The sequence below is a fragment of the Labrus bergylta genome, chromosome 11, assembly GCF_963930695.1.
Source record: "Labrus bergylta chromosome 11, fLabBer1.1, whole genome shotgun sequence".
NCBI lineage: Eukaryota > Metazoa > Chordata > Actinopteri > Labriformes > Labridae > Labrus > Labrus bergylta.
The window spans coordinates 29,380,271-29,392,929 of NC_089205.1; the positions used below are offsets into that span (position 1 = coordinate 29,380,271).

General features: G+C 40.4%; 1 protein-coding gene and 1 long non-coding RNA gene across 2 annotated transcripts in view; both read right to left on the bottom strand.

The window, feature by feature from the left end:
• timm50 (translocase of inner mitochondrial membrane 50 homolog (S. cerevisiae)) overlaps positions 1-10,696 on the bottom strand; it is a 37,258-nt gene extending 26,562 nt beyond the window's left edge. Inside the window, 3 exon segments of the mRNA XM_065960266.1 lie at positions 3,086-3,117; positions 7,248-7,404; positions 10,341-10,696. Coding sequence (XP_065816338.1) covers positions 3,086-3,117; positions 7,248-7,404; positions 10,341-10,544 — 393 coding nt within the window. The 5' untranslated portion in view covers positions 10,545-10,696.
• Positions 1-12,659, bottom strand: part of LOC136180505 (uncharacterized) — a 259,135-nt gene that overhangs the window by 109,783 nt on the left and 136,693 nt on the right. The gene's annotated exons all lie outside the window — the stretch shown is intronic.

Here is a 12,659-nt window from a genome sequence, read left to right on the forward strand (position 1 = left end):
GTGCCTCTGCTTTGAAGTGAGTCGTCCAGACAGGATACAAACCAGGAGAGTTTATAACGTGCGAGAATGAGAAGAAGAAAAGATCTTTACAACACGGGCCCGGAGGAGAGGACGGGTCCTGGTTCCCGCGTCCTCACATCCCCTTCAGACAATAACTCAGAAAAAACAAAAAACAAACAGAGAGCGATCCAGAAACAGACGAGGAGATTCAGTTCAGACTCAAAGTTGGAAAAGTTCAGATTATTGGCTGAAGTCGACTCGAGCTTGTAGCTTGCCTCTTTGCGTTTTAGAGACAGTAAACACATCAAAAGCACATAACCAGCTCCTAAAGTGAAGCAGACCTCGTGCTTTTAATCTGTGAACACCACAGACATGAAACGAGAAGTGAGCAAACATCGTTTTTATCCGTTTAAAATCAACACTTCTGACGCTGCATGATGTGTGCTGAAAGTCCAAAAATATATTTATTCTACATATTCAAAATACATTTAAAATCATCATTGTCGTGCGACATATCGCACAGCCGGACTTCAGATTTTCTCTCGTCTTAAAAAGTGCAAAAAGGGAGTTTCTTTTTAAAAACAGGAAAGTTCTAGAAAATGTACTTGAGTGAACTTCTGACAGGAACAAAAAAAACAACACGAGGGAGGGAAAAAATCCAACGCTGTCCATGAAACAAAAATCATAATTAACAAGGCAGAAAAAAACCAACAACAAGAAGTGGAATAAACAGAAAAACTTGATTAACCAGATTGACACAGACAACAAAATAAATGTCCTCCAGCACGGAGAAGCTTGAGACCACACATCGTACACAGACACTCGTCATGTCCTCAGAGGTGTTTTCTTTTCTTTGAACCACAAACTACATCGGCTCTCACAGCAGCCCCGGCACACGCCACATGTCATGGCGTCCTGTTTAGCAAATGTCGAGCGTGAAGCCGGGAAAGCCTCACGAGGACGAGGAGGTGTGATAAGTGTGCTCTTTGAAGGATCAGACGAGCGGCACAAGACGCAGCGCCGCCTCCAGAAGTGTGAAGTGTGTCGTCTGATGGGAGCAGGAGGCTCAGGAGGATGTGAAGGTGAGATAAGTGTGCTCTTTGAAGGAGGGGATCCTCCCAGACTGTAAGGAAGTGAAGGCAGACAAAAGACAGATCCTCTTTCCCACATTCACAACTCCACTCACGTCATCAAAATGAGGCTTTGTTTGATCCAAAACAATGACACAGCAGGCGGAATATCGTTTCTCTGATTCCAATCCCCAAAACTTTCTATAAAACACTGAAGTAAGACTCGGATCATTTCTTGTGTTTGGATCGATTAGCATCAAGCAGAGAAACAAGAAAACACCAGAACGAGGTCATGAATGTGCAGATCTGGATCCTTTTGCATGTGGAAAGCAGAGCCCTCCTCTCATTGGATAATCAAATGTAAAAGCAGGAAGTGTAAAGAGCCCGCTCTCTGGACGGCTCTCCTGTTTTTTCTCGGGCCGTAGGCTTCAAAGTGGTGGGTGGGGGGACACAAAGAGCGATTAGCAGGAAGCCATCCTGAGACGTTTTGCCTCTGTGCTCTGAACAAAAGGGTCTTAATGTGAGAGAAGTGTGCCCCCCTTTGAAGAGTCCCAGATTCTCAGGCCGACACCTCTCAGAGCTCACCTCCTGCCAAATTACGACTTCAATCCCCAATTTACACACGAGAGCTTTAGAGAAGGAAATCCAATCTCAAATGTCAAGTTTTACTCTTTTTTAAACGCTTTAAGTTGTTTTTAATGTTTAATGATATTTGTGAAGCCGTGCTGAAGTAGACCTCTTCAAACTGTACAAACGGTGAAGTAAGTGTTCCTACAGTCTCTATGTGTAACTCTGAACAGGCCAAAGCCATGACTAATGCTACTGGCATCTTGATTGCAGCGGATTACATGCAGTGTGTCAGTGTTTCCCCTCGGTTGGAGGTGAAGTGGAACAATGTTTTAGTTGCGTGCAATTTTTTTTGAAATTCTTGTCATTAAAATAATTATTAACATTTACTGGACAAAATAATCAACCAACAACAACCACCCTGTTGTCATAACCCGGCTCATGGGGCAAAAGACAAAAGAGGAGTCAGAATTTTACCAACGAAAATGAATAATTTATTTAGAAACTCAGAAAAAAAAATATTTCAAATGACACTGAGTGTGATTTGTGTGTGTCAGTGTTTTTATATTGACAGAGACAGAAATATTAATAGTTGCTACTGCATTCAAAAAAGTGGCTTCATAAACCAAAAGGTGTCGTTGTTTGTCTCTGCAATCTAAAATAAATATGTTTATATTCAGGCTCTCTTGATTAGTTCATTTCATTCTAAAATACTTTATTTCATTCATTTATTTTATTTGCAGCATAAGTTTATATTCTTTTTTTTTTTTAAACAATGTTTAATTTAAAATGTTATTAAAAAGAAATCTGAGCAGGTGAACAAGTCTGACCAGTCAATGCTGCATGAAGACAAAGTGTAAAAGTTCTAAATGTTCCTAATAAAGAAAAGAAATCCTGATTTGAAAGATGTTAAAGTTTGAACACTGAAGTAATAAACCGGCTCTTTAATGAGCTTTGTCTGTTTGATGGCAGGACTGGATATGAGGGTCATTATTCATGGGGGTGGGGGGTGGGGGGTGGGGGGGTCATCAGCCTCTTTGATGCTCTCGACGGCTCAGACGAGAACCTCCACATCACATCGACCTGTGAAGTGTGCTGCCTCCTCTTTAACACATCAACAAGGAACCAAAGGGGGAAGGAGAGGAGGTGAGATAAGTGTGCTCCTTCCTCTCCTGTTGTAAAGGACACACATCACATCCTCCTGTGATGTGTGTCCTTTACAACAGGAAGCGGAGCTCCTAGCCTGCGAGGTGAGCGGAGCGCCACCGCCGCCGCCGCACATCAAAAGAAGAAAGAGATTCACAGCAGAGCGCCAAAGTGTGCCGCTGCCGAGAACGTCCTGCTTAATTCTCAAACGGACGAGTAAATGTGTCCTGACTAATAAACAGCTGCAGGGATAAGTGTGTGTGTGTGAGTGTGTGTGTGTGTGTGTGTGAGATCAGACTTACCGGGTTTCCTTGTTCGTCCACTGAATTGCTGCCTGAAAAAAAGAAAGAAAAGAAAAAGATGATCAGCGCTCTGAAGGGCGTTTCTCTGAAAGACAGGCAGCTGTAAACTTTAGCAGAAATAAAGTTTAAGTGTTTTTATTTCAAACAGTTGTAATAAAATCTGCCAGTGATAATAATCGGCCGATATCAGCATATCCTGTGACCATCGGCATCAGCTGATTTTATCACAGATATGAGCTGATATTACTTGATTTATTCACCAGTTAAACATCGTTCCATTTGAGTTTCATTGTTTTACACTAGCAGTTCTCTTTGACCAGCAGAGGGCGCTGTAAGAATTACACCGAGCATCATCACTCTGCAGTGTGTGATACACGTACATGAACAGTAATTTTCCAGTCGAGTGATCATCTTGTGTTTGATAACTGATGGATCAACACAATAAATGTCTAAATTTATCTCTACAGATCGAACAGAGATCAGAGAAAGACATCGCCACCAAAAATCCCATATCAGTCGGGCCCCAGCATGTACCGTATAATATGAGTCTATAGACCTGAAGTCAGGGGAGAGAAACTTTGTTAATAAGACAGTTCAAACATCTGACTCTGACATCTGACTGAAAAGATATTCTGTTTAGTATGAGCTCTGGAAACTCGTGCGGGGGTTTGATGTTTGTAGACGTCAGAGTTTTGTCTAAAAACACAAAATGAACCGTTAACACTTGAGAAACATTTCATTTCTGCTGTGATCAGAAAAAGTCAAATATTTGCAGGTTGCAGCTCGAGATGCAGATTCAGTTCAGCAGTTTGTAACTCTCCTGATTTGTCTGATTGTTTAAGAAGAAAGAGGAGGCATGCACACATTTTTAAAGATTAATGCAACAGGTTACACTTGAGTTTGAACGCTGAGTAGAAACAGAGCAGAGGCGCACGAGGTTTTCTGAGGCAAGGAAAACAAAACCTGCTGAGTCATGTCAGATTTCACCTCCAACACTGTTGTTGTCTTTCTGCATGAATTAAAGTCACACTCTGGACTCATTCTTCTTCTCTGACACTATCAGTTTGACTTCATTGTTTACAAATGAAGCAGCAGTCAGAAAAACACCACAACCTAAAAAAAAAAAAAGAAGAGAATCCACAATAGGCTGGAGGCATCCACTTAAAATGGATTAGGTGAATGAATCCTTCATGTTTTGAGCTGTTGGTCAAACAAACAGAACATCTTTAAAAAAACAAAACATCCCAGGGTTTAAAACCTTTGATTTTCTTTATTCAACATCTTTTAAATGTTTTAACATGCAGGATGGTCAACCATATGCAAACAAACGAACATTCACAAATATCAGATTAAAAGTGAATTTACTCTTCTCTAAAAAGTGAGACATGCAGAGTACCAACAACCAATCAAAGCCTTTCTTTATGCAAGTCTCATTAGCAAAACTTCATCAGTTTTTAGAGCGTGCACAAAGCGAACTCGCCCGACAGATAATATCTGAGAGAGACCCAAATCTAGAGACGCTGAACCAAAAAGCATTTCACAAACCTATCTGCAGGGGAACCAGGACAAACATGCAGATTATTATCCAGCTGTTGTCGAGTTATAATCCACAATATGAGACTTGGGAGGGTTAAAAAAAAAAATCCACATGGTTTAAGAACATATTCCAACAACGTCCTCCAGCATCAGGATGAGGGGGAAAGGAAAAGTCGGTGCATCTCCTGCAGAGATCAGCGAGATCTGGCACTTCCAAAGCATACACTTTTTTTTCCTTTAGGCTCCGTTTGAGACACCATGCCATCACTCCTCTGCAGAGTGCACGGCGGCACATCAGCAGGGGAAATAAACCAGCTGTGGAGAGCGCTTCGGTCATAAGAAGAGGACAAAAGAAAGAGAAATCCAAAACGTCCCCGATTAAGAAAAAAAACTTCAGGAACAGGAAGAGGTTGAAGGTAAAAATAAAAAGCAGCAGCAACTCCTTGAATCCAGCAGAAGAACCAGCAGCTCCACTGTGTCCCATCCCTCCTCGTCAACATCCTGATAAAATCCTTTTACATCACCGCCGTTCTAAAGTCAGAATCCAAAAAAAAAACCTTCTGCCAGGAATCTCAAGACGTTCTGATCTCAATCTATAATGTGTCCTGAGACGCTCTGACACCCCGCTCGTGTTTTCTACCTGACAGTGTGACTTTCTCTCTGAAGACAAGCTGCTCACGTCTGACTGACAGCAGCTAGCTCCGCCCCCTCTGTGGGCTGTCCCTACACACAGGAAGCTGAGGGGCGATAAACCAATCACACCCAATGTTCACATAGGAGGGGGCATTAAGTCATGCAGATAGTTAGAGCTTTGAAACACTTTGATGTTTCTTACTTTTTATTTTAACGATTACTGGAGAAAATCAACAACAAAGTTTGACATTTTATTTAACTTGGAGACTTTTTTCAAGTCGCATTTTGTTTGACCGACAGCACAAAAACTCAAGATGTTCAATGAACCTTCAATCTGACGGAGAAAGACAGAAAAAGCTTGAAATTCTTTTTAGAAAGACGTCATTGAGACAGGAAAACTTTCCAATTAAACACGTTTATCTGTGTTGATGCTCACATACAACAAAGAGGAACAGGTTGTGAAAGTGATGGTGAGAGCATCAAACATTCACATGTTACTTTTACACATTAAGTGATTTCACCTGTACACAAAAATCCTGAAAATTTCCTGAAATTTTTTAGGGTGAGCTGCACGTATGGACACAAACAGGTCGAGTTTTTCACTCTGATTTAACCGCAAACAAATCCCGCTAACCCTTTAGCAACGAGTCTGCATGAAGTCAGATCTGATGAATGAACGCAGCAGGTAATATTCTGGAAATGTCGCCTCAAGCGGGCAGAAGGAGGAAATAACCACATAAAAAATTATTTTTGTTGTTTTTTTTCTCTCTTCTTTCTCCTGTCTCTTCTCTTTCTTTTAATTTAATTTGATTCTTTCATTATATATAACTAATGTCTTTTTTTCTTCACAGATTTATTCCAATTTATGTAACACAGAGCCAAGCGACCTCAGTTTTACTTTAAGCTCTTTTAAACAAACTGTAAAACATGTTTCTGTATTGTAAGTGTTATTTTTAGTATTTCCACATCACTGGGAGGGGACACAACCTTTTTGACACCACACCACTTATAAAAATGTTAAATATTGTCCTCCTTATGTTGAATATAAAATATGTGTACTGTATGTTAAGACATGATGACAATAAAAAGTAATTTAAAAAAAGAAAGAGGAGATAAGGCTAAAGCCCTCGGAGCGGCACGATCTCAGTCGGGTAAGAATGTTTTCGGTTCCCCTGTATGTTAATCTCCGCTCCTGTTTGTTGACATTATGAACTCGTCCAATCAAACAGAGAATTCATTTAAAAGAAAAACTGTCGCCATAGCACCAGACTACGACGCTAGTCCGCCATTTAAGCGTTTGCTCTTTTTACAACAGGTCTTGATTTTCAGCAAATCAACGATTTTTAGACTGACCGTAAAAAAAGAAAGAGAACAAGGTAGCATGACATTCATCACTCTGCAGAAAACAATGTGTGTGTGTGTGTGTGTGTGTGTGTGTGTGTGTGTGTGTGTGTGTGTGTGTGTGTGTGTGTGTGTGTGTGTGTGTGTGTGTCCATTCAATCTGGAAGGTAAAATGTTGCGTATTGGGTATTTAGAGGTGTATTTGCAGACGCCTGCAGATTAAACGTGTTTCCTTCTTGATAAATGCAACATGTGACCCGCCGAGGTCACCGCCATGAGGCGTCATTGGAGGAAAACATACATGAATAAAAAAGGACAGCATGACGCGTCTCAAGTGTTTATTTGAGCTGTAATGACTCTTTTTTTTTTGGCCCTAATTCAAGCTCTACGAGTTAAATGTTTGGCACTGAAACAGAAAGTCAACCTGCAGACAAACTGACCGTGCCTGAGTGTATGTGAACATTTCCTTGCTTCGTCTTGTCTGAGTAATTTCAGGTTGCACACTGTGTGCACGTCTGGACTGTTCCCTCAGTACTGTGCGTTTGTTTCCTGTATCGTCTGTGCTTTATCAAGTGTACGTGACTCTCCCTGCAGCCACATTTACCCACAGGAACAAACAAAATCACCTGAGCCTTAAAGTTTCCACACTCACCGAATAAGTAGACCATGCCGACCGCCCCGCCGATCCCCATGAGCCCTGCCAGTCGGAGCACCATCTTCTTAGCGTAGGCCGTGTTCTCCTTCTGCTTCTTGTCGTCCTTCTGCTCCCCGTCCCGCTCTCCCTCACCTCCCTCAGGAGGGGGCTGGCCCTGCAGAAGAATAACAATTAAAGGGGACATATTATGATAAATCTACTTGTACAGTGTTTCTGAACATATATGTTGGTAACCTGAGAGTCTACTGACCCACAACATGTGAAATAAACCCATCCAGTCCTTTGTTTGTGGTCTGCTTAAGTCTTACAACACAGAGAACAATGCTCTGTTTCTAATGTGCTCTCCTTGTGATGTCACAGTGGGATTCTGGGAGAAAAAAAAAATCCCCTCCCCTCCCCACCCATGGACTCCACCCCCAGACTAGAACAAAACTTTTGAGCAGGTCCTCCATTTTTATTCTCTCTACAGAGGAGTGATGTCTACTGGGAAAACTCAGGGGGGGTCATTACATTTAAAGAGACACACACACCAAAACAGAGCGTTCTGAGAGAGCTGGTTTATACAGGGTCACAAACCTCCTCTGGTGCTTGATTCATGTTATATTTTGACCAAAGCACAGCACAGATGTTTCATTTAGACCACAGGGGGCTGTTTGAGAAGGTGGAGGAGGGGGATAATATGTCCTCTTTAAATTCACCATCAGCGACATGGCAACCTGTGTGAACATCGACTCTAGGAAGGAGGCGCCAGCTCTCTTTAATGTTTTGAATTTGGACTGCAATACAATCCTTTAAAACTCAAATTTCAAAAAGCCATCTATATATACTCATAAATATTCACATTTTTTTTCAGCACTAAATTGATCCAATAGTTGAAATGTCTACATGCTGAATGAGAAAGCATTACTTGTTTACAAAAATGTATTTATCCCGATGAATTCAGACTCTTGATGTGTTTATTGTGAATGTTCACAGATCAAGATAACGAGGAAATTGGCATTAATTGCACAGCTGTATCAGGAGAAACTAATCTTTGACTCAAGTAAGAAAGTGACGTACTTTCTCACCCACTGCCTCGGTATAGAGTCTAAACCAGTCGTGTCCAAACTTTTAAAATATAGTTGAAAAAATAGTAAGGCTTTGTAGATCAGAATCAGAAGGCTCACTAAAGAAACCCTTTAATAAAAGGAAATCAAATATTTTAATTTCTTTGTTCTACTTTATTTGTTTTCTTCTCAGAATCAAGCCTGTAACGTGGTTCATGTTTTTGGAAAAGCTTTCTGCATTCAGCTCAGGTCATTAAACGGTTAAACAACAGTCCGCTTGTTTGCAAAAATAAGTTTTTTTTCATAATTTACAAAAAAATGTGGAAAATAGTAAAAGCTGTAGATTTAAAACCAACAACAACATACATGTTACTGAACATTTTCTATTTTAGGAATATTGTTCAGCGCTTGTTAACATGAAAAAGAAAAATAAGATAATGTGCCGATCTTAATCGAGGCCTCGGGCCAAAATCTTCTGATTCTTCATTTGAAGTCCTGGGCCGCAAAAAATCCCCTTAGGGGCTGCAAATGGCCCTCGGGCCGCACTTTGGACACCCCTGGCTAACTGACTTCAAATCCCTCCTGCAGCCTTATCATCATCATCTTTTTCACTTGAAAATTGAGCAATTCGTGTCTAAGGTCACAAGACACTGGTGTAATTTGTTGGCATCAAGAGTCTGTGTGTTATTTATTTATTATTATTAGTTTATTATTTATTTATTATTTATTAATCATTATTTATTTATTATTATTATTATAAATAATTATAAATAATATTATTATTATTATTTATTTATTATTATTATTTACTACTTAAGACACTGGTGTAATTTGTTGGCATCAAGAGTCTGTGTGTTATTTATTTATTATTATTAGTTTATTATTTATTTATTATTATTATTTATCATTATTTATTTATTATTATTATTTACTACTTATTAAGACACTGGTGTAATTTGTTGGCATCAACAGTCTGTGTGTTATTTATTTATTATTATTATTATTATTATTATTTATTGTTTATTAATCATTATTTATTTATTATTATTATTTATCATTATTTATTTATTATTATTATTTACTACTTATTAAGACACTGGTGTAATTTGTTGGCATCAACAGTCTGTGTGTTATTTATTTATTATTATTATTATTATTATTATTATAATTTATTGTTTATTATAATTTTCAATTTCCAGGAATTGACAAACACTGCCTGAAAACTCGTTAAACAACTTCAGCAACATGTGAGTCAGGGTCCTGGTGGTCCTCCAGTTGGGGGTGTGTGTGTGTGTGGGGGGGGGGGGTGTGTGTGTGTGTGGGGGGGGCGGGGCGGGGTCTCTGTGCTGACCTTCAAACCAAACAAACCTTGAATGTTAACTGTGTTTATCTCTCAGCTCCTACATTAAATGAGGGGTTATCACAGTTACATCAGTGGGGGGGGGGGGGGGGGCACAGAGAGGGGGGGGGGGGGGGGGGGGGGCACAGAGAGGAGGGGGGGTACAAGCTACAGTGAGCCATAGAGGGGGGGGCAGAACCAAACAGAGCTAATGCTAACTTCAGGCTACCTGTCAGAGCTCCCTTTAGTAAATCAAAATAAACAAATGAACCCCTTTAATGTGTTGAAGAGTAAATCGATTAAGCTCAGAACAAGACTGTTAAAGTCACATTTGGTTTATGACGTCACAAGGTGAGACAGGCAGCCTCTCAGTACCTGTGAAAACGCATGCTAACATTAGCATGCTAACATTAGCCTGCTAACCTGTTAGCTACGTTGATCTCAGGTTCATTCATTCAGTATTCAGATGAACTACGGCAGCCCGCAGCGGACAGAAAACAGTCATAACGCGGACACGTTTCATAAGAATGACACGCGAATAAAAGTCGTTATTACTTAGTGTGTGGTCAATATTCCATGTAAGAGGGGTAGCTTCGGTTTCAGTTAAACGGACACTTCGTGTGGGCGGGGTTTCACGTCAAAAGGCGGGAGTTACGCAGTCAGCGCTGCGCAGGTGAACAAATCGAGCGAGCTTAGCTTCCTCACCTGGCTCTGCTGCTGCTGGAGCTTCTCCTGGAGGATAGCCTGAGCCAGCCCGCCCGTCACGCTGCCTGCCGGCGGCTTCTCCGCGGAGAATGTCCGGACTGTGTGCACCACAGCCGGGGAGGAGACGCCCGCCGCCCCGCTCCGGAGCCGCAGGAGGCCCCGGCTCGCCCGGACACACATGGGGAACACGGACGTAGCCGACATGTTGGATGGGGTAAAAGCACAAGCTGCCGGTGAGCTGTTAGACGGGAGAGCGAGTCAAAAGGACAAAAGCAGCTGATTGGCTGAGAACTGTTTGATTGGCAGGCGGCAGGCGCGATCACGGCAGCTAGAGGCCACGTGGAGAATGAGGAGGGCGGGACTTACAGTGTCCGATCCAATCAGAAGCGAGAGTGAGTCTGACCTTCGATTGCGTAGCAGAGCTGCCATGATGGTTGATGGCAAGTTGCCCAAACTATGGGCAATTATATCACATTCACAGATTAAGAAGTCAAAACAAAAAGTGTTCTACGGAGGCCCCGAAGTCCCAAAAAATAATAGAATAGAATAGAATCTGCCGTCAGACTGTTTAATCAGACTGTTTAATCAGACTGTTTAATCAGACTGTTTAATCAGACTGTTTCATCAGACTGTTTAATCAGACTGTTTAATCAGACTGTTTAACAGCATCACCACTCACATCAGTAATGCTACACACTGTGTGTGTTTTAAGTGGAAATGCACAAACCTGGTATTTTTCTATTATTGTATTTTTTCTCTGCCGTTATTTAACTGATGTACATATGTTTGATTTTTATTTTTATTTTTAATAATTTTGTCCTTTTTCCTGTTTTCTTGAACTGTGGTAATACAAAATGTTCCCCATGGGGATCAATAAACTTTATCTTTATCTTTTAGAATAGAATAGAATGACTTTATTGATCCCAAACTGAGAAATTGTGGCGTTACAGCAGCAGGTTGTCCAAACACACAATATGAGTAAAAAACACAATAAATAAATAAATGTGTGTGTGTGTGTGTGTGTGTGTGTGTGTGTGTGTGTGTGTGTGTGTGTGTGTATATATATATATATATATATATATATATATATATATATATATGTGTGTGTGTGTGATGGTTCTTGTGATGTTCTTGTGATGGTTCTTATCATGGTTCTTGTGATGGTTCTTATCATGGTTCTTGTGATGGTTCTTGTGATGTTCTTGTGATGGTTCTTGTGATGGTTCTTGTGATGGTTCTTGTGATGGTTCTTGTGATGGTTCTTATCATGGTTCTTGTGATGGTTCTTGTGATGGTTCTTGTGATGGTTCTTATCATGGTTCTTGTGATGGTTCTTATCATGGTTCTTGTGATGTTCTTGTGATGGTTCTTGTGATGGTTCTTATCATGGTTCTTGTGATGGTTCTTGTGATGGTTCTTGTGATGGTTCTTATGATGTTCTTGTGATGGTTCTTGTGATGGTTCTTGTGATGGTTCTTGTGATGGTTCTTATGATGTTCTTGTGATGGTTCTTATGATGGTTCTTATGATGTTCTTGTGATGGTTCTTATGATGGTTCTTGTGATGGTTCTTGTGATGGTCTGGTTCTATATGTCTGTTGGGTATCGTGCACTTTGGGTTCTTTTCTGTTGAATTGTATTTAATTATTTTTAGTATTTAGTATTTGTTATGTTCTTGTTGTTGTTGATGTTCTTCTGTGTTTGGTTTAGTTTGTTCTTGTTTTTGCTGTTTGTCAAAGCACTTTGTAAACCTGTGTTTTTAAAAGGTGCTGTAGAAATAAAGTTATTATTATTATTAAAACAATTGTACATGCTTTGGAAATACTGTGGCACAACATTAAATGTTTTAACCACCTACAGGGACGATGGAGGTCTGTGGTTTCCTCTTATTTTGAATGTCTCTTCTTATCACCTTCATGTTTCACAGTGCAGCACTTTCAACCTCTGTTCATTTTGAACAGGTGCAGTGACCAACAGCAGCCACCAGGGGGCAGTCAAGAGTGTCACTACCATGTCAAAGAGAGCAGAGTAAACATTTTGTTTTTTAAAAAGGCTGTCATGAAAAAAAAAAGCATACTGAGAATTTCTGTAAGCATTTCATAAGGCAGTTTCTGAATGTAAATAGTTGTAGTGACACTGTGTGACCACAAGGGGGCAGTAGTGCACAGAACAGTGGCTTTAAGGCTCTCTATGTACATAGCAGTAACACAGACAAACATAGCAGCTACACTTACACATGAAGATGAGCTCATGTTATGGTTTACATCTCATCAGTCATGTTGTAAGATGAAGGATGTTTATCCCACTTTGGATAAATAAC